This window comes from Hemiscyllium ocellatum, chromosome 31 (genome assembly GCF_020745735.1).
Source record: "Hemiscyllium ocellatum isolate sHemOce1 chromosome 31, sHemOce1.pat.X.cur, whole genome shotgun sequence".
In the NCBI taxonomy this organism is placed as follows: Eukaryota; Metazoa; Chordata; class Chondrichthyes; order Orectolobiformes; family Hemiscylliidae; genus Hemiscyllium; species Hemiscyllium ocellatum.
Window position 1 is genome coordinate 2,148,787 of NC_083431.1, and position 23,336 is coordinate 2,172,122.

The 23,336-nt window shown below is 43.6% G+C and overlaps 1 protein-coding gene across 2 annotated transcripts in view; it reads right to left on the minus strand.

Moving 5' to 3' along the window:
- smg6 (SMG6 nonsense mediated mRNA decay factor) overlaps nucleotides 1–23,336 on the minus strand; it is a 412,281-nt gene that overhangs the window by 42,346 nt on the left and 346,599 nt on the right. For both annotated transcript variants that reach the window (XM_060848421.1, XM_060848422.1), the window contains one exon: nucleotides 17,531–17,684. In XM_060848421.1, the coding sequence (XP_060704404.1) occupies nucleotides 17,531–17,684 (154 nt within the window). The remainder of the gene's footprint in view (nucleotides 1–17,530; nucleotides 17,685–23,336) is intronic.

Below are 23,336 nucleotides of genomic sequence, written 5' to 3' on the forward strand. Positions count from 1 at the left end.
TGGGAAAGGTATGTTGATCTTCACTGTAAAGCGATTTAAGTACAGTGGCATTGTTGTAATGTCAGTAAACTGGTAATCCAGAATCCCAGGCTAATTTTCAGGACACATGGGTTCAAATACCACAGCAGATAGTGAAATCTGAACTCAGCTACAACTAGGATTTAAAACAAAAACATTGGTCTAATGGTGACCACATATCAATTGTTGTAAAGGCACATCTGGTTGACTAATGCCCTTTAGAGGAGGAAAATCTACTGAACTCGTAAAATCTGTTTATCTCTTTTCCCAGATGCTGCTCAGTTTCTTGTGTTTATTAGCTAAGGAATGATATATTTATCAATGAGGGAGTGTTCACCAGATTAATCCCTGGGACAAGTTATTTTCTGAGGAGAATGTGAGGAAACTGAGCTTATATTCTCTCGAGCTCCAATTTCACATCCATCTGTCAAATATGTTCCCACAATTAACTGGGCGGTGTAACAAATAATTCAGTGTTGGGAAATATCTTAAAGGTAATACTTTTCATTAAGAGGAGGTGAATATCACAGGCACAATAAGTTAGCTTGTGTCCAAAAATCAGCAGCTAAATTCTTCCCTTCATTTAGCTTAAAATAACATAGCAGCTTTATTATGAAAGCAAACTGTCACCTGTTTCGAGTATCCCCAAACAGCAATGGGGTAAATTACCAGTTGACTTATTTTTGGTTGTCTTGTTTGAAAAAATTTAGCCAGGATAGAGAAGAATCCCTGCTTTCTTTAGAAAACTGCTCTGGGAATTTTATTTGAATTGATAGCAGAGCTCAGTTTACTGTTTTATCTAAAGGATAGCATCTTTAAGATAGGTCAGTGCAGCATCCCCTAGTATAATGTTGGATTATCAATGTAGATTGCACTTTCAAACTCTTACCATGGAGTTTGAATACACACCCTATCGATTTGGAGAAGTTGGTGTTACTATGTGAGCCACAGTGACAAGAATGGTGGCTGGTTTATCTGGGGAAGATTTTCACTGATGGTTTAAGGACCACTGTAACTTTAGAACATGGTCCATCCATTTTGATTTGATTGTCTCTGTTATGTCCCCCAACTCCAACCCACCTCAGAATTTCCTAAAACAAAGAAAATGACAATGCTGCAAGTCCAGGAGGTACAACACAATCCAGCCTGATGATACAATCAAACTACATGCCTCAAAACTTGTTTTAACCCAATTCTACTGAGCCTACTCAGCTAATTTCTCAACTCTATATTTCCAATCTCAATCTCAATCTCCCACATCTCTCAATTTTTGGACTAACCTTCCTTCCAATTCTACTCAAAACTTTACAGCAAAACTGCCCCAAAGATGTCCTAAATCTAATCTCAATCCATCTTTACTTTCATACCCATCTCTCACTGACATTTCCAATCCTAACTCAGTCCGACCTGCCAATTCTATTCTAAATCTTATACTACATCTTGCAGGATCTCAATCTCAGCTCAAGCCACACTATTTGCCAAATTCTTGTTAAGAGGTTAACATACGAGATCTGATTGCTGAAATCATCAAGCTTTTCTTATGCGATTCTCAACCCATTCTTATCCTCCATTATATTTACAGCTTTCACTGCTATTTTGTAGAAAAAAACATCGAAATGCTATAAAGGTATGGCTGGCACCGACAGTAGTGCTGTTATTACCATTTTCGACACTGGTTGGAGAGAGTAGAGGATAGATTGCAAGAACAGGAGCTGGTGATGAGCTCCCAGTAGAAGCCTTCAAGTTCCCAAGGATCTTAACATGATATCTGAATCTTAACAGAAAGATTCAGAAAACAAAGACAACTTTTATCCTTCTTTTATTGACTTTTGGGTTATGGACACCGCTGACTGGGCAAGCATTCACTGCCCATCCCTAGTTGCCCCTTGAGGTGGTGTTGAGCTGCCTTCTTGAACCGCAGCAGTCCGTGTGCTGCAGGGTGACCCATAATGCCAGTGAGTTTATACAGTAATTAGCTCAGCTCACCAGGGTAATAAACTGTACTGACAGGTAAAACAGTGGTGGAGGAAGATATAATTGAACAGCAGACACATCTCTGTGGACTATAGATGCATGGGGGAGGAATTAATGAGTGCTTTTCTCTTGATCAATAAACACTGAGGAGTGAATTGCTGGATCTGCACTTGTGAATGGTACATAAGGACTCAACTGTGATGCTTTCTACAGTTGAACAGCCATGGTAATACTCATGCTCTGCTTCATACATGAACATGGCCTGATGGGACAGGAAACTGAGGGAACATTCACTGGCCCCATGAGAAGAAACAGGAGGTAAAGTTGCTAAATATGACTGTGCAGATGCAGATTATAGTAATTTGCCTAATGGCCAGTGTGGAATGGATTCTCAGTATTCAGAAAATGCCCCGCCCCTACCTGTTTATGGATTGGGCAAATGGACATTACGTGACCATCATTCCCTATCTCTCCATTCACACAAGAAAGGTTATGTCAATAAGGAACAGCTTTCCACAATAATACCCAATAAGTGATAAAAGCAATGCCAGAACTGACACACTAACTACAAGGCGGCCTTGTATTTACATTACATCCTAGACAGAGCCAAATACCACAAACTGCTTCACGGGAACATCAATCCAAATATAACACCAAGCCACATAAGGTGGCCATTAACACAACTGGCCAAATGATTGGTCAAAGATTTTAAGAGATAACATTTTAAGAAGCATGCCAAAAGGGAAGAGAGAGGGGTGTGAAGAGAGTGAGAGGGGGAATTCCTGGGCTTGGAACCTGGGGAACTGAAGGCCTCGCCACTGATGAACAGGCAATTTAAAATCAAGAAAACCTAAAGAGGGCAGTACCTTGGAGGAACACAGATATTTTGGAGGGTTGTGGACTGTTTAGATTTCAGACGTGGTAAGGGTGAGGCCATAAAGGTATTTGAAAACAAACACATGAATTTCAGAACAGAAGCATTGTTGGACCAGGAGCTAATGTCGTTCAGTGAGCACAGGGGTGATGGGGGATAGGACTGGGTGTGAAAGGTTCAGTGAGCACAGGGGTGATGGGGGATAGGACCGGGTGTGAAAGGTTCAGTGAGCACAGGGGTGATGGGGGATAGGACCGGGTGTGAAAGGTTCAGTGAGCACAGGGGTGATGGGGGATAGGACTGGGTGTGAAAGGTTCAGTGAGCACAGGGGTGATGGGGGATAGGACTGGGTGTGAAAGGGTCAGTGAGCACAGGGGAGATGGGGGATAGGACTGGGTGTGAAAGGTTCAGTGAGCACAGGGGTGATGGGGGATAGGACTGGGTGTGACAGGTTCAGTGAGCACAGGGGTGATGTGGGATAGGACTGGGTGTGACAGGTTCAGTGAGCACAGGGGTGATGGGGGATAGGACTGGGTGTGACAGGTTCAGTGAGCACAGGGGTGATGTGGGATAGGACTGGGTGTGAAAGGTTCAGTGAGCACAGGGGAGATGGGGAATAGGACTGGGTGTGACAGGTTCAGTGAGCACAGGGGTGATGGGGGATAGGACTGGGTGTGACAGGTTCAGTGAGCACAGGGGTGATGGGGGATAGGACCGGGTGTGACAGGTTCAGTGAGCACAGGGGTGATGGGGGATAGGACTGGGTGTGAAAGGTTCAGTGAGCACAGGGGTGATGGGGGATAGGACTGGGTGTGAAAGGTTCAGTGAGCACAGGGGTGATGTGGGATAGGACTGGGTGTGAAAGGTTCAGTGAGCACAGGGGAGATGGGGGATAGGACTGGGTGTGAAAGGTTCAGTGAGCACAGGGGTGATGGGGGATAGGACTGGGTGTGAAAGGTTCAGTGAGCACAGGGGTGATGGGGGATAGGACTGGGTGTGAAAGGCTCAGTGAGCACAGGGGTGATGGGGGATAGGACCGGGTGTGAAAGGGTCAGTGAGCACAGGGGTGATGGGGGATAGGACTGGGTGTGAAAGGTTCAGTGAGCACAGGGGTGATGGGGGATAGGACTGGGTGTGAAAGGGTCAGGGAGCACAGGGGTGATGGGGGATAGGACTGGGTGTGAAAGGTTCAGTGAGCACAGGGATGATGGGGGATAGGACTGGGTGTGAAAGGCTCAGTGAGCGCAGGGGTGATGGGGGATAGGACTGGGTGTGAAGAAAGCTGAAAGACCTGTGGATGCTGGAAATCAGAAGCAAAAACAGAAATTTCTGGAAAATCTCAGCAGGTTTGACAACATCTGTGGAGAGAAAACAGAGTTAATGTTTCTGGTCTAGTGACCCTTCTCCAGATCTGGGCAAGAGCTTGGCTCAACATAGTTTTGAATAATCTCATGTTTCTAAAGCATGAAAGAAGGGAGACCAGGAAACAATTAGTTTAGTCAAGTAGGGAGATAACAAAAAGCTAATAACCAAGGGATGTAGCTGCAGGGTAGAAGAAGTGGGTCTACGAAAGTGAGCGTAGATCCACTTAGTGATAGAGCATTCAACTATCGGAGACCTGAAAAAGCAGCCGTAGTAATGGAGGCTTTCCTCGAACTTTTTGCAAGAACAGGTTTTTGTATCCCAATGGATCCAGATTCCCATTTAGGTCAGTTTTATTCCAGTTCTAGTGGTTGACAAGAATGTTTAGACAATGTGAACAAAATATCCTCATTTCTAGTCACTGGGACTTCAGTACAATTCAGTGTGTGTGAACGTTTACATTGTAGCCAGTGTGACAAACTCCAGGAATCCAACTCCAGATTCTATCCTATCAAGCTGGATTTTTTAAAAAGTTCATTCACAGAATGGATTCAGGCCAGCACTTATTGCCCATCCCTAATTACTCAGAGGGCAGTGATGAGCAAACCATATTTTTGAGAGACTGGACTCACACACGGGCCAGAATACACAATAGTGACTGATTTCCTTCTCTAAACGATGTTAGTTCATAAGGTATACGTGTCCATCATTAGGCCATCAAGCCTGCTCTGCAAACTGCGAGGGTGATTTCCTGATAGAGCTGGGAGTGAATTAAGAGGGCATGAATTAACAGAATCACATATGTACGTCCCAAAATGTTATAGTGTACCCTAGGTTCATAGTTTAGTATTGAGTCATCATTTGATTGCTACTGGGAGAAAGCAAGGACTGCAGGCGCTGGTGATCAGAATTGAGTGTGTGGTGCTGGAAAAGCACAGCAAGTCAGGCAGCATCTGAGGAGCAGGAGAGTCGACGTTTTAGGCATAAGCCCTTCATCAGGATGATGGATGAAGGGTTTGTGCCTGAAACGTCAATTCTCCTGCTTTTTGAATGCTGCCTGACCCACTGTGCTTTTTCTGATACCTCTCTCTCAACTTTGATTGGTATTGTTGGCCTTGTTGTGTGCAGAACAGCTGCCACATTTCCTGCATTACAACTGTGTCTACACTTTAAAAAATCTATTGCTTTTGTTGTAACATGCTAAGTGATGTCCTGAAACTGTGAAAAGAGTTAAATAAATCTCTTATCTCCAGGAACTCATTCGGACTTTAACCATTGAGGCTTGTGGGGTTACATGTAATAATTGAAAATGTGTATTTTCTTAATATATACATATCTCAAATTTGGTGTTCTGATTTACTATTTATCATCAATGAAGTGACAGTATCAAGAATAGCCCCTTCATACTGGGCAAAATCAAACACAGAAATCAGTCAGCAATAAACATAAGAGTAAGCAAAGTTGACAGACCTCGGATTGGACATCCTAGATTAAGTCAAAATTTCTTGAGTGTACTGGTATGCAACACACTAATTCTGATTAGGAGCAGCCCTGTTATAAAGCTTTCACAGAGCTCCTTTGTTGTGTTTCACAGGGTGATTGAAGAAGGCTTATCGTTTGGAATTATTTTGTCTCGAAAAATACTTAATGAACCAAGATAGGCTTCTCATACTTGGAGCATTTTGAAGACAAACTGAGGTTACACTTAACATAAACTGACAGCACTGAATTGGCCTCAGCATTTTCTGGCTTGCAACAAATCAAATCCTGGCAGCAAAAGTGCCATCAAATCTTGGACTGATGTTCAAAAGAACATATAGGAAGCAGGTAATTGGGAGTGAAGCCCTAAGTTTAATTGCTGCCATATCATTGCTTTGGGGCTATCTCTGTGTGTCTCTCAGTCCATCTTGAATGCTGGTCCTTACACTACTGACAAATAGGCAGAAAAAGGCATGGCTCTGCTTTCACTAAAAACAATGAAAACTTTCGACAAGGAAACAACTATTAAACAGCAGCTTGATATCAGTTTTAAAAATAGGCAAAATGAACCCCACAAACAAACTTCGCCAGAACTCAAAGTAGTCAACTGCCAAAGCTGACCAAGCCAGGCACCATAAAGAGAGTAGGCATTCCCATTAAATCAATGATCAACCCAACAGGATTAGCTAAGCAAATCACAGCACTTTTCAGTCATTGTATCTGTTTAATGCAATTTCTCCCCGCCCCCTTAAACCTCCCTAAAGCTTTTCGCTGAGAGAACGAGGACCACTTAATAGTTTTAGAACTTAGCCGCCTTCCTAAAGCTCTCTCAAAGTCTTGCAGATTTCTTAAAACCAAAAAGATCCTCTGTTGATGTTTTTCACAAGTACATCTGGCTCTATGTTAACACTGCAAGTTAACATTTTGGTGGGTAACTCAGGATTGGAATCTCACTGCGAAAAGCTTGGCTTATTCAGGATCACCATGTGATATCCAACAGCTGCTCTTCTCCAGGAAATGCCAGCAGTCTCACTGTAAACACAGCTCGCAAAAACACTCTTCATTGGAAGTGGGTGGTGCCGTGGGTCATCTCTTGGACCTGACTGTGATGGTGGTTCAGACAGATTAACTGGAGGTAGCAAGGGCTGGTTCTGAGCAGGAGAAAGGTGGTGTGCAGTGTGAAAGGCAGACCCTCTTATTTTAGGAATCTGTACTTGAGGACAACCCAGATAGCTGGGTCTATTAGACCACCCTTCACTTTTTAAATTGTAGGTCACACAATTGAAAAATTAATCTTTAGGCTTTGGATTCCTACTGAGCTCAAATAAATCGTCAGCCTTTCTTTACAAATAGAACCATCGGCAGAAAGACCAAGGAATTTGTTCCATTATTTCTGACACCTGATGGTTGAAATACCGTGTGCACAATTCAATCAAAACATACAGCCTTCTCTGGTGTACTGAATCCTGACCGAGGCAGCGTTATGTTAAAGTTAGAGTTAGGCCATTCAGGAGTGAAATAAGGAAGCACCTTTTTCACACAAAGGGAGATAGCAGACTGCAATTATCTCCCTGCACAAGATTACATGAGATTCCTTGCAGTGCAAAAACAGACCCTTCGGCCCAACAAGTCCACACTTACCCTCTGAACAGCTACCCATCCAGACCCATTCCCCTACATTTACCCCTGACTAATGCATCTAACACTAAGGGTAATTTATCATGACCAATTTACCTGACCTGCACATCTTTGGACTGTGGGAGGAAACCCACGCAGACTCAGGGGGAACGTGCAAACTCCACACAGACAGTTGCCCAAGGCTGGAATTGAACCTGGGGCCCTGGCACTGTGAGGGAGCAGTGCTAACCACCAAGCCACCGTGCCGACAAGCTATGAATAAAGGAGTTAGTTGAAATGTTCCAAGCTGAGACTGATAGATTTTTGCTGGGCGAGAGTATTACTGGATATGATTAGATTAATTACAGTGTGGAAACAGGCCCTTCAGCCCAACAAGTCGGTGTGGACTTGTTGGGCCGAAGGGCCTGTTTCCACACTGTAAGTCTAATCTAATCTAATCTAAAGTCCACACCGACCCACCGAAGCGCAACCCACCCATACCCCTACATTTACCCCTTACCTAACACTATGGGCAATTTAGCATGGCCAATTCACCTGACCCACACATCTTTGGACTGTGGGAGGAAACCGGAGCACCCGGAGGAAACCCACGCAGACACGGGGAGAACGTGCAAACTCCACACAGTTAGTCGCCTGAGTCGGGAATTGAACCCGGGTCTCAGGCGCTGTGAGGCAGCAGTGCTAACCACTGTGCCACCGTGTAAAAGTGTGTATTCAGAGTGCGGTACAGATCAGCCTGGATATAACGGTACAAAAAACATTCATCACAAATGTATACTGATGTAATCCTGAGCCAGCAATGTGCAAATGATTCCTTGGTAGCAGAAAAATCAAAATTGGTATCAGACAAAACTTACAATCATGCGTAATCGGCACAAACATTCCCTACTTAAAAGTTTTTTTCCTTAAGATCACACTCATTGTTGTGCTTAGGTAAATCAGGTGTGAAGGAAGAATTAGACAACAGTTATAACGAGGGATTTCAAATATTGGAATTGTTTTATGTTCATTGATTAGAAGTGTGTGTCACTGGCCAGGCCAACAGTTATTACCCAGTTAAAGAGTCGACCCCATTGTTGTGGGTCTGGAGCCACACCTGGTAAGGACTTCAATGTTTGCTCCTGAGAAGACATTAGTGATTCAGATGGGTTTTTATAACAATTGACAACAGTTTCATGGTCACCATTAGACAAGCTTTCTATTCCAGGTTTTAGTGAGTTCAAAATTTCACCACCTACCAGGGTGGGGTTTGTACCCATGTCCTCAGAACATCAGCCGAGATTTCTGGGTTACCACTGTGGCTGCTGTTCTTGGATAACAGAAGACTAACAGGAGATTTGACAGAGGTTTTCAAAACAATAAGGAAGTTTGGATAGCTTAGATAGGGAAGAATTATTCCCATTGGTTGACAGATCAAGAAGCAGAGGGCGCAGGCTTAAGGTGATTGGCAAAAGGATCAACACTAACATGAAAAAAAAACCTCTCTTTACAGTCAGTGTTTAGAATCTGAAACATGCAGCCTAACAGGGTGGTTGACACACATTGAATCATGGCTTTCAAAAGAGAACTGAATAATTATCTTCAGAAAAACATTTACAAGATCACAGGGAATAGAGCAAGGAGTTGGACTAGGTGGGAGTTGTTTTGCAGAGAGTGGACAGGCACATTGAGGTGAATGACTTCCTGCTGTAACCAGGACTCTATTAAAAAACATATAATGGTGTGTTGAATTTGGAATCAAGGCAAAGTCATTTCAGACTGAAAACCAAATAAACTGTGATGCTGGAAATCAGAAACACAAAGAGAAATTGCAGGAAAATCTCAGCACATCTGGCAGCATCTGTGGAGAGAAATCAGAGTTAACGTTTCAGGGCCAGTGATCCTTCTTCAAAACATCTTCTTCGTCTCAGACTGGACTGAAACTTGCTTTAAAGGGATGAATAATGCAAACTAAGGTTCAACTTGGTAACAGCAATGGAGAATTAAAAGTCAGGACAGTGCAACCTACCACACAGTGGGAGGCATTCAATCAGTAAAGGAAAGTAGGTCAGGATGAGAAGTGACCAGAGATATTAGCAGGACAATGGTCCAGTGATATCATCACTAAACTGTTAATCCACAACTCAGGCAACATTCTGGGGTCCTGGGTTTGAATCCCACCGTAGTAAATGGTGCAATTTGGATCCAATAAAAATCTAGAATTAACAACATAATGGTGACCAAACCACTGTTGATTGTTGGGAAAACTCCACCTGGTTTACTAATGTTCTTAGGGAAGGAAGCTGCCATCCTGACCTGGTCCAGCCTACATGTGACTCCAGACCCACAGCATTGTGTTGCCTGGGCAATAAATGTTGGCCTAGCCACTGACACCCACATCCCATGAATGAATAAAAGAAAAATTAACATAATATTCAGCATGGCATGGTTTCCTTTGTCTTAAGGTCTGGGGCTGTGAATACTGCTGCAGGTCATCCTTCATTCACAAGCTGTAGGCTGCAAAGTCAACTTTAAAGATCATACTGTCAATGGCAAATGCAGAATGAAATCAAAGGAAAAGCTGACAGATTAAATCTGATATTGCACGATTAATACAGTTAGCAACCATCTCTGACAGCAGCTTGGTTTCTTTTATCAGCTCACCTGGGAACAGAGCCGCTCCCTCCCAATCTGGTTCAGTTCAGTTTTGGGCTTGGCAAATGGGCAGCTGCAATTTGGAGAAGACCATGTTTCAAGGCACACATCTCCGCTTTCAGAGCGAGATCCCTCACATAGCAGGGCACTTTGGAGCAAATTTGCACTCATACCAAATTCATTTACCCTTAATTAAAATATTCCAATCTAAGACTCACATGTTGGTGTGCCAGATAGCTGTGAATGGCACTGCTGATTGTGGTGCTGCACTAGTGAGGAGCTGCTGCTCAGACCACACAGGCTGCTTTGTGCACCCTTAGAACATAAAATTAGAGTTGAATTTTGTGGTTAGGACTTGATTATTTTGGCACAAACATACAGTAGTTGCTGCCATCTACCTTGGAACTGAAACTGGAGCCCTGGAGACATGAGGCTGCTCAGACTCCCAGTAAACACACACAACATTCAGCATCAGTTTACAGGATTGGCCTCCGATACTGTTTCAGCTGGGCAACGTTCAAACACAAATCAAGAGAGGGTGCTACCAACCCCCAGTCAATCCACTGTGAACCCACTACTCTTCCATCAAAGAAAGGACAGAGAAATGGGTATGGAGCCGAAGTTCAGACGCAGCAAGACAACTCTATTCCCTGTGAAATTCCTACATCAAGCGTATGACCTGTTGTTAAACAAGCAGAAAGGGAGAGGTCTTGTGCCTCTTTCTCCTGAAAGTGCTGATTCTTAGAGGGGTACAGCAGCATTGGCACCGCGTTCTGCTTAATCACAGAAATTTACAGAACAAGAGGTGGCCATACAGCTTATCTCACCCAGGCCAGTCAAAACACAAACTCCCTGACCCGATCTCATTTCACAGCTCTTGTTCTGCAGCCTAGTCAGCTACAAAACCATGTGTATTTTCAAGCCCTTCTTAAATGTGATGAGGGCATTGCCTCCGTCACCTCTTCAGGCAGTGAGTTCCAGAATCCCAGCAGACTTGGTGAAAGGAATTCTCAATTCATCTCTAATCTTTTGACCAATTACAACAAATCAATACCCTCTGGTTTTAATCTCTATTCTATGCTCCTGTTAGCGTATCTTGACATCTTAATTTTCTCCATCTTAATTAAATCTGCTCTCAGCTTCCTCTGTTCCAAAGAACACAACATTACTCTAATCTTTCTTTCTTATTCATTCAGCATTCACTACCTGTCCCTCGTTGCCCCTTGAGAAGGTGGGGCTGAGCTGCTACAGTCCATGGGTTGTAAGTTGACCCACAAAGTCCTTAGGGAGGGAAATCCAGGATTTTGACCAAGCAACTGTGAAGGAACAGTGATACATTTCCAAGTTAGGGTGGTGAATGGATTGGAGTTGCACTCATCCAGGCAAGTGGATGTATTCCATTACATCCCTGACCGGTGTCTTATAGATGGTTTGTAGGTGGTGGTGTTACCATAGTAGTCATGGTGATGGTGGTTTGGTTGCATGGAAAATTATGGAGAAAATTAAAGCTGGGGGAGAGCTCAGTAGAGGTTAGTTTTTAGAGTTAAGTAATAAGGCAAAGAGTACAGAAGGGTCAGGAATCTAACACCAGGTACAGATGAGGGGACAACGATGAGATGTCAATGCAGGACTGAGGGCATTGTATTTAAATGTACACAGTAGATGAAACAAGATAAATGAGTTTGTAACACAGATTGAATTTGGCAGGAACGATGTTTCGGGTGTCACGGAGGTATGGCTTCAAGAGGATCAGAGAGAAAGTGAGGACTGCAGATGCTGGAGATCAGCATCGAAAAGTGTGGTGCTGGAAAAGCACAGCCGGTCAGGCAGCATCCGAGGGGTAGAACAGTCAACGTTTCGGACACAAACTGACTCCTGATGAAGGACTTATGCCAGAAACATCGAATTTCCTGCTCCTCGGATGTTGCCTGACCTACTGTGCTTTTCCAGCACCACAACAACTTTACAACTGGGGGAAGGGTAAATACGATGCTGCAAGACAGGATCTGAGGAGCATAAGTTGGGAGCATAGGCTGTCAGGGAAGGATGTCATTGAAATGTGGAACTTTTTCAAGGAACAGATACGACGTGTCCTTGATATGTACGTACCTGTCAGGCAGGATAGAGATGGTCGTGTGAGGGAACCTTGGTTGACGAGGGAAGTTGAATGTCTAGTAAAGAGGAAGAAGGAGGCTTACATAAGGTTGAGGAAACAAGGTTCAGACAGAGCGTTGGAAGGTACAGGATAGCCAGGAGGGAGCTGAAGAAAGGGATTAGGAGAGCTAAGAGAGGGCATGAAAAATCTTTGGCGGGTAGGATCAAGGATAACCCCAAGGCCTTTTATGCGTATGTGAGAAACATGAGAATGACGAGAACGAGGGTAGGTCCGATCAAGGACAGTAGTGGGAGATTGTGTATTGAGTGGGAAGAGATAGGAGAGGTCTTGAACAAGTACTTTTCTTCAGTATTTACAAATGAGAGGGACCGTATTGTTGAAGAGGAGAGTGTGAAACGGACTGGTAAGCTAGAGGAGATACTTGTTAGGAAGGAAGATGTGTTGGGCATTTTGAAACACTTGAGGATAGACAAGTCCCCCGGGCCTGACGGGATATAGAATATAGAACATAGAAAAATACAGCGCAGTACAGGCCCTTCGGCCCTCGATGTTGCACCGACCAAAGTCTACCTAACCTACACTAGCCCAATAACCTCCATATGCTTATCCAATGCCCGCTTAAATGACCATAAAGAGGGAGAGTCCACCACTGCTACTGGCAGGGCATTCCATGAACTCACAACCTGCTGAGTAAAGAATCTACCCCTAACATCTGTCCTATACCTACCACCCCTTAATTTAAAACTGTGTCCCCTAGTAACAGCTGACTCCATTAACAGAAAAAGGTTCTCAGTGTCTACCCTATCTAAACCCCTAATCATCTTGTACATATATATATCATATATATATTAATCATATATCCTAGGATTATGTGAGAAGCAAGAGAGGAAATTGCAGAGCCGTTGGCAATGATCTTTTCGTCTTCACTGTCAAAAGGGGTGGAACCAGGGGACTGGAGAGTGGCGAATGTTGTGCCCCTGTTCAAAAAAGGGAATAGGGATAACCCCGGGAATTACAGGCCAGTTAGTCTTACTTCGGTGGTAGGCAAAGTAATGGAAAGGGTACTGAGGGATAGGATTTATGAGTATCTGGAAAGACACTGCTTGATTAGGGACAGCCAGCACGGATTTGTGAGGGGTAGGTCTTGCCTTACAAGTCTTATTGAATGTTTTGAGGAGGCGACCAAGCACGTGGATGAGGGTAGAGCAGTGGATGTAGTGTACACGGATTTTAGTAAGGCATTTGATAAGGTTCCCCATGGTAGGCTTCTGCGGAAAGTCAGGAGGCATGGGATAATGGGAAATTTGGCCAGTTGGATAGAGAACTGGCTAACTGGTTGAAGTCAGAGAGTGGTGGTAGATGGTAAATATTCAGCCTGGAGCCCAGTTACAAGTGGAGTTCCGCAGGGATCAGTTCTGGATCCACTAATGTTTGTAATTTTTATTAATGACTTGGAAGAGGAAGTCGAAGGGCGGGTCAGTAGATTTACAGACGATACAAAGATTGGTGGAGTTGTGGATAGTGAGGAGGGCTGTTGTCGGCCGCAAAGGGACTTAGATATGATGCAGAGCTGGGCTGAGGAGTGGCAGATGGAGTTCAACCCTGTCAAGTGTGAGGTTGTCCATCTTGGAAGGACAAATAAGAATGTGGAATATAGGGTTAACGGTAGGGTTCTTAGTCAGGTGGAGGACCAGAGGGATCTTGAAGCTACATATATTTCCTCTCACTATGTTTACCCTGTTCAATATTTCTTGATCCTCCCTCCCACTTAACTAAAATACCTGCACGATCCCAATAAAGACCATGCCTACATCTCCCACTTTCACATCAAATTTTCCTTTTTGGTCTTTACTATACCCTACTCTCCTAGAAATCATTTTGCACCTTCAGTATTTATGTTTTCCTTTATTTTACAATATTTTTCATAGTCTCTCCTTGCTGTCCTAATTTCCTGTATAATTTCACTCCTGCACATTCTCTCCTCCTTCACTCTGTCTGTGATTTTCAGCTCTGTGACTGACATGGACTTTCCCACTCCACCTGATTCTCAATGTTCAACGGGTTTGGCATTTGGATGTTCTGTTTTCTTTTCTATATGTTTGTGCTGAATTCTCACTATCTCTAACTCAGATGCCTCCCACTGCTTGGGCACTGATTTACCTTCATGCTGTTGCTTCCAGTCCAGTTCTGCCAACCCACATCTTAGCTTCATAAAACTGACCTTTGTCTGATAAAAGTTTATCCTCCAGGTGTAAACCTCTTGCCCTTTTTCAACAACTAGGTGAAATTTAGCTCAATTATGATCACCAGCATCAAACTGATACTCTGACTATCTGACAAAATCCCAATCCAAAGGCTTCAGAATGGTGACAGAATGGCACTGTCAGGAGAAAAGGAATCAAGAGGGACCCAGGTTAATGATCTGGAAACACTGGTTGTTTCAAATCCTGCCACCACATCAGCTGGTGAAATTCAATTGAAATTCAATTCATAAACTTGGAAGGGAAAGTTAGTTTTACTGAACTATGTCAATTGTCATAAACATCCATTCTGGTTCACTGGAATGCTTTATATCTGAGTGGCCCTCTGAAATGGTTGAGTCATCCAAGGACTGCAGAGATTCAAGGCGACAACTCACCATCACCTTCTCCAGGGCAACTTGGAATGGGCATTAAATGCTGGTCCAATCAATGGCACTCATATCCTGAGAGAGTAAAGAAAAGAAATCCCCGCAAACTAACTCCAGAACCAACTTTTCCTTTGTTGGAAGAGTCTAGGACCAGAGGACATCATCTCAAAACAAAACAAAACAAGAGACCATATATTTAAGACAACGGTGAGAAGGAATTTCTTCTTGGACAGGGAGTGAACCTGTGGAATTCTTAGCTGCAGAGAGGTGTCAAAACTAGATCATTAAGTGTATTCAAGGTCGAGCCAGGCAGCTTTTTAAATCCGAAAGAGAATCGAGGGTCCTGGGGAAGAGGCACAATTATCAGATTGGCCATGATCTCATTGAACAGTAGAGCAGATTCAATGGCCTGTATGCTATACTCCTACATCTTACGGTGTACCTACACCCTCAGTTATCTGCCTTAGCTTTCAGGGGTAAATGAGGGAAGTAAATAGACCAGTCACAATCTTGTTGAATAAACCAGCAGCTTAATGTCCAATTCCTGCTTCTACCCCATACGTTTGCATTTCATTACACAATACCAAACTCCTTTGTTGTTTATTTTCTAGCCTTTGTTTTCTATCAAATTCACTGAATAATTTTCTGCCTTCCATTTCCAGCTTTCTCCTTTCTGAACTTAAAGCCAGATTCCCATCCCCTGCCAAGCGATTTAAACCCTGTTGACAATGCTACAGCAACCCATTCCCTTGACAATATTGCTCCTGGCTCCTTTGAAGTGTAAGCCATCTGGTTTGCTCAGATCCCATCTCTCCAGAACCAATTCCCCAGCTTCAGCGACCTGACATTTTTAAAATATGCCTTCTCACCAGCCACAGACTTACCTGCACTGTCACATTTCTGTGAAAGAGACAGTAATCTTGACATTACTAGTTTGAGTTCATTTCATTAGCTTTTTACGACCATTACCATGTGGAAGTTAGGAGGATGGGTGACAGCCTGACCCTGGACTCACTGAGAGAACACCAGGATCCTGGAATGCGAGTTCAGTAAGGCTGGTTTTCTGGAAATCAGGTACACAATGTTGTTGCCTGCCTCTAACAGGCAATGTTGTGACTGCATTACATACAAAAGACCAGGTCTCTGGAATTATACTCTCAGATGATAAAACAAGAGTGAGGCTTTAAATATTTATGATGGCACCATGACGTCACAGTGAGTAACAGGGTGCCCTGCACTATCTCACTGTTCTGCTATTACCTCTTCCTAATCTTGTGTGTGGTTTTGAAAACATTCTTCCCAAATTTTTTTTTAAGATTAGATTACATAGTGTGGAAACAGGCCCTTCAGCCCAACAAGTCCATACCGACCCACTGAGGCGCAAACCACCCAGACCCATTCCCCACATTTACCCCTTCACCTAACACTATGGACAATTTAGTTTCCTGAAGAAGGGCTTATGCCCGAAACATTGAGTCTCCTGTTCCTTGGATGCTGCCTGACCTGCTGTGCTTTTCCAGCAACACATTTTCAGGACAATTTAGCATGGCCAATTCACCTAATCTGCACATCTTTGGACTGTGGGAGGAAACCGGAGCACCCGGAGGAAACCCACGCAGATACGGTGAGAACATGCAAACTCCACACAGTCAGTCGCCTGAGGCGGGAATTGAACCCGGGTCTCTGGCACTGAGGCTGCAGTGCTAACCACTGTGCCACTACATTTATCATTTGAGTCCTATTTATTTATTGCAACCTATTAGAATTCTGACAGATTATGAGGAGTAGATACTAGGAAGTGGTTACCTTATAGCATATCAATAGCAACACCATTGCAACCCAAAAACACCCTGGTGTCAGTGTGTTCCTGCTGCACCTCAATGTCAGAACACACCCATTAAACCCTGACAGCAGCATCCCCAGCTGATATGATACATGCCTTGAACACCCCACATATTCTAGCCCATGTTTTGATACATTTGATCATATAACCTGCCTCATCGTAACAGCACACCTAGATTTTAACAATCGATGCTTAATTCCAATGGGGATGAACCAGTTTAATAGCATTTTTTGGATAAGTGGTGCTGGAAGAGCACAGCAGTTCAGGCAGCATCCAAGGAGCAGCAAAATTGACGTTTCGGGCTTTTACCCGAAACGATTTCGCTGCTCCTCAGATGCTGCCTGAACTGCTGTGCTCTTCCAGCACCACTTATCCAGAATCTGGTTTCCAGCATCTGCAGTCATTGTTTTTACCCATTTTAATAGCAGTCAATACTTTAATTGATTTAATGTTTAAATGATAAAAGCTAACAATTATTGAAGGAAGCAGAGGGGTAAGAGAGTTGGTTGAGGCATAGTGTGAATGATAACATTTAATTAGAAAAAACACAATTGGCTGGCTATACGTTACGGGTTGTTGCACAACCTCAGGATCGGATGATTGTACAAATTGCTTGACTTTCGTTCCTGTGGTTGGTTTTTTTTTGCATTGCACTTCCACCCAAGTTGCTAATCTGGATTTATTTTGATGTCTTGAACTCTCACATCACTAGGGAGTGATATTATCAACAGTGACCGGGGATTTGAGTTCGTTTTGTTACTGAAGCCTTTCTCTCACATTCCTAGCAGTTTACTATGACACACACTTTAAAGGAGACCCTTAAGAAAAAGAAAACACCAGATGTAACCTGGTGCAACCACTCAAATAAAGGCATCTCATCAATTTACTGCACGCAGTGTTGTTGCCAGACCACACACAGACAATATTCATCTAGGACGAGGGGGTAGTGGAGAAGATGTTTACCAATAAGTGGAACCACGATGATGTACAGCTTACAGTCCAACAGTCTGACCAGGCTGGGGAGATGATCAATAAATCCATTGGTGTCTGGCACTAGAAAGACAGGTGTTATCTCAATCTCGATCTGTCTCTTGAATGTCTGATCTTCTAATACTGCCTGAGAAGGAAAATAAAAATAAATGTTACATCAAAATAAACCTCATTCCAAAACCAACTATCATACAAGATATGTGAAGAATCCATAAAGGGAACACTTAACAAGAGTTAGTGTTCTGTAGAGTTGGAGCAAGACTTCTATGTTGCTGGATGCAAATGCTCTTCCAATAAAGGCGAGCATTTTGTTTGCTTTCTGAATTGTCGGTTACACCTGCACACTTAGCTATCAGTGATTGATGGTCATCAGCACTTTCTAATCTCTCACCCTGTAAGACACACTCTGCTCCTCTGCTCTTCCTACCAGAGTGGATATTGCCATGTCACAAAGAAAAGATTATGCCCATTGACTGATTTTGTACAAGGTAGAGACAATTTATTCCCTAGAATAAAACAAAAAACTGTGGATGCTGGATTCCTGAAACAAAAACTGAAATTGTGGGTAAAACTCAACAGATATGGCATAATTTGTGGAGAGAAAATAGAGTTAAATTTTGATTCTGATGACTTAATCAGAACGGAGAGTCAGCCCCTTCAGAGATTGTATTCCACTGAGAGACAGCTCCTTGAGGAACTGTATCCGAGTGAGAGACAGCCCCTTCAGGAACTGTATCCCAGTGAGAGACAGCCCCTTCAGGAACTGTATCCCAGTGAGAAGCAGCTCCTTCAGGAACTGTATCCCAGTGAAAGCCAGCACCTTCAGGAACTGTATCCCAGTGAGAGACAGCCCCTTCAGGAACTGTATCCCAGTGAGAGACAGCCCCTTCAGGAACTGTATCCCAGTGAGAGACAGCCCCTTCAGGAACTGTATCCCAGTGAGAGACAGTCCCTTCAGGAACTGTATCCCAGTGAGAGCCAGCCCCTTCAGGAACTGTATCCCAGTGAGAGACAGTCCCTTCAGGAACTGGATCCCAGCGAGAGACAGCACCTTCAGGAACTGTATCCCAGTGAGAGTCAGCCCCTTCAGGAACTGTATCCCAGTGAGAGAGCCCCTTCAGAAAAAGTGGAAGTTATGCTATTTATTTAACAAGTTAACCTTTGGCTGGCAGCCTGGTAAGGCATGGGTTCTGCTGAAGTATCTTAACAAAAAGCCATCTGTAACACCACAATACGGTGTCTAAGTACACTGTCTTCAGCTTCAAGTCATGATTGTAACCTTGTGACTGCTGTAGCTATTTATGTCAGATTAGCATTATTTCTCTAATTTAATTTTTGTCATCATTCTGTGGCAGGAGACTAGAAGTAGGAGTCTCTGTCAATTTAATTTCACTGCTTCTTGGCACGAAGAACCCTGGTCATACTTCAGCAAACACACTGGACCCTTTAAAAGGGGAGGGTCCTTTGAAATGCTACTTGGTCTCAATGTTGCACTTTTTAACATTCTTGATTTGCATATGGATGCTACTAGCAAGGCCAATAACTACTGGGCATCCTATATACCACCCTCTGCTTTATCCACTAACTTTGTGTTCTCCTTTGGTCCTCTGTTGTTTGCAGTTTCAATGTTTTGAAATGTTGTTCTGTTTTGCTCATTCCAATGTGCTCAGAATAATAAAGTACCGGATTCCTTTGTCAATGCTTTGTTGGAGTTGCTGCACGAGAGCATTTTTAAAGGTGCTGCCCATTCTGAAAACACTATGGTGCAAGATTTAACTGGACAGGAGTCACTATAAATAGCAACAGCAGGATTTGGCCATTCAACTTACCCAGCCAGCTTTGCTATTTTGGCAGCCAAGGCAGCCTACCTGTTCAGTCTGTTGATGTTCTTTAATGAGTAGGCAGCACTTTCATCTGAGATGGCAATTTGTGGGTTCAGAGACTTGAGCTGATAATCCCAGTATTGAGGGAGTGCCACACTGTCAGAGGTACCATCACCCAGATGAGACCTTAAGAACAGGTCTCATCTGCCTTATCAGCTAAGAAACGCCAAGGCAATATTCAAACAAATAATAAATGGCCTGGTCAATACTTACCTTCAACCCACACCACTCTAACTTGTTGAATTGGGTATTTGATCTCACTGTAGTTGTGAGGCCTTGCTATTCACAAACAGATTTCCACAATTCCCTACATTCCAACACAGTGAATATACTGACTGTAAATCATCTTGGAACACCGAGGTCATAAAAGGACTGCCTTTTCAACCGACCTCCCTCCCTTGCTCAACTTCCCCCAAAATACCGTTCTCACCCAAACTTAACCAATTCATCTCTGGTGTGTCTGAGACCACATGACCCAACTCTCACAAACACTTAGTGAGAAAGTTGTATTTGATTGACTCCGGTTTTAAGATGACATGTCTAGTTAGAAACCTATAAATTCACTCCAACATTCATGAGCAATGGTCACTTTGATTTCAGTGCTTATTCTTCAAGTGAATAATCAGGTCTGCTTTTATAAAGAGTTTCACATTTTACAGAATGACAGGAGTGGATAGTCAGAACAGTTATTTTCCTCTCTCCACATATGTGCTCACTCTGTCAACTCCATGCAGCATTTTGTTCACATTTCAGATTTCACATCTTTGCAGTATTTTGTCTTGAAGTCATTTCATGTTCACACTAGGTAAGCTTCAAGCAATTCAGAGTAACTGCTTTAAAATATCATTATAAGGCCATGTTACTCTTTAACTCTGCACCCATGCCAACCTCGCAATCAAACAGCTACATCAAAATATAGCTCTTTGATCTGTTTTTAATCATCTGACCTCAAATCATGATTGAATCAAATCTTATTCGATAATGTTCTGTGAAACAATTTAGGCCAATTCACTATATGAGAAGCATTGTTCTGCTTATTCTCAATGAGAGTACTGGCATTAACTTCATAGAATCATGGTTTGTACATAAGCAGGAACTGTATTACCAGTGAGAGTCAGCCCCTTCTGGAACTGGATCCCAGTGAGAGACAGCCCCTTCAGGAACTGTATCCCAGTGAGAGTCAGCCCCTTCTGGAACTGTATCCCAGTGAGAGACAGCCCCTTCTGGAACTGTATCCCAGTGAGAGACAGCCCCTTCAGGAACTGTATCCCAGTGAGAGACAGCCCCTTCAGGAACTGTATCCCAGTGAGAGACAGCCCCTTCAGGAACTGTATCCCAGTGAGAGACAGCCCCTTCTGGAACTGTATCCCAGTGAGAGACAGCCCCTTCTGGAACTGTATCCCAGTGAGAGACAGCCCCTTCTGGAACTGTATCCCAGTGAGAGACAGCCCCTTCAGGAACTGTATCCCAGTGAGAGACAGCCCCTTCAGGAACTGTATCCTAATAAGAGAATGGACCTTTGTGGATGAGGGGAACAATTTGGATGAAAAACATTAGCCTTTAGTGGAGAATGTGAATTGAATTGAATCGATTGTCACGTGTACACAGTCACAGCGAAAAGCTTTGTCTTGCGAGCAATACAGGTAGATCACAGAGTTAAGTTGCATAGATAGTAAATAATAGGTAAACAACAGCAAAAACAAAAACACAGGTACAGGCGAATGCTAAGAGTTTGTGAGGCCATTCAGTATTCTAACAGTACGGTAGAAACCAGAAACTGTTTTGAAACTGGCTGGTGCATGTGTTCAGGCTTCTGTACCTTCTCCCTGATGGTAGAGGTTGTAAAAAAAACATTGCCAGGGTGGGATGGATCTTTGAGAATGCTGGCGGCCTTTCCTTGACAGCCAGCCTGGTAGATGGGTTCTATAGATGGGAGGTTGGCCTTTGTGATTGTCCAGGCCGAGTTCACCACTCTCTGTAACCGTCTCCGATCTTGAATGGTACAGTTGCCATACCAGGTAGTGACACAGCCATAATGAAGACTGTGGTGTTGAAACAGGATCATGCATGTTAAGTGAGCACATTGTGGAGGACAGATAGCTAGAAAGTGCCTGAGGTTCACATCCAGATTGAATCAGGTTGTGCATTTTAATGCAAGTGACACCTGTCATGATTCAGGGTAAACTATCATTTCTCATCCCAGCCACTAGATGGAGTACTGTGTTGAAGTAAGGGGTTCCCTTCTTGGGAAGCATGGTTATGTTTGGGGGTGGGGGTGGTGGGAGAAGAGATATGGACTCATACATCTGGCTAGCATCACTCAATTCACACTTCCTGCCAAATAGTCATGGAGAGAGTCACTGATGAGAAGTGGAAAAATGTGTAACCCAGGCCTGACACAGCTGGAGCAGGGGAAGGATGAGGAAAAAATGTGATCAAGGGGGAAAATGTTAGAAACTACATTGTGGAGATTTTCATTAATCCAGAATTGAGTTTTATTTTTAATTTACTGATTACAAGTGAACAACAGAACCTTTAGTCTGAACTGCTGCTGAATTTGCTGTGAGCCTACACGATCTACATGTGCATCCTCAAACCAGCTGTAAGATCCTGCACACATGGTTAGAGTTAGGAATTATTCATCACTAGTTAAAAACTCTTTACTCAGGCAGCACTGTGCCCTGGCATTATGCCAGAACATTGCTTTTTGTCACACTTCCTGATCTAGGCTCTGCCAGGTGAAGGCCTCGGATAGGACCTGAGAGTAAAAATTGCTAACTGGGTGAACAGGAATAATTCCCACTGCCCTCCGGATACTGTCCAGTCTGAGTGCGCCAGCACCAGAGACTAAGAACTACATTACTCAGTCAGTGGTGAGTGGGCAGATGTTTAGCATGGAACATCAGAATAGGCGCATAGGGCCTACAGTCCACTACCTCCACTTTCCTATGTTGACCCATCTTCTCCACTGGAAAGCATCCAAGCATTCAACTTATACAGAAGAAAAATCTTTAAAGAAGCATTTACAGAAATAATACTCTAGAAGCTCCTTGGCATCTCACAGAGATGTACAGCATGGAAACAGACCTTTGGTTCAACCCGTCCATGCCGACCAGATATTCCAACCCAATCTAGTCTCACCTGCCAGCACCCAGCCCATATCCCTCCAAACCCTTCCTATTCATATACCCATCCAAATGCCTCTTAAATGTTGCAATTGTACCAGCCTCCACCACTTCCTCTGGCAGCTCATTCCATACACATACCACCCTCTGCGTGAAAAAGTTGCCCATTATGTCTCTTTTATATCTTTCCCCTCTCACCCTAAACCTATGCCGTCTAGTTCTGGACTCCCCGACCTCAGGGAAGAGAGTTTGTCTATTTATCCTATCCATGCCCCTCATAATTTTGCAAACCTCTATAAGGTCACCCCACAGCCTCCGACGCTCCAGGGAAAACAGCCCCAGCCTGTTCAGCCTCTCCCTGTAGATTAGATCCTCCAACCCTGGCAACATCATTGTAAATCTTTTCTGAACCCTTTCAAGTTTCACAACATCTTTCCGATAGGAAGGAGACCAGAATTGCATGCAATATTCCAACAGTGGCCTAACCAATGTCCTGTACAGCCGCAACATGACCTCCCAACGTCTGTACTCAATAATTTGACCAACAAAAGAAAGCATACCAAACACCTTCTTCACTATCCTATCTACCTGCGACTCCACTTTCAAGGAGCTATGAACCTGCACTCCAAGGTCTCTTTGTTCAGCAACACTCCCTAGGACCTTACCATTAAGTGTATAAGTCCTGCTAAGATTTGCTTTCCCAAAATGCAGCACCTCGCATTTATCTGAATTAAACTCCACCTGCCACTCCTCATTCCTTACGGTTTATTA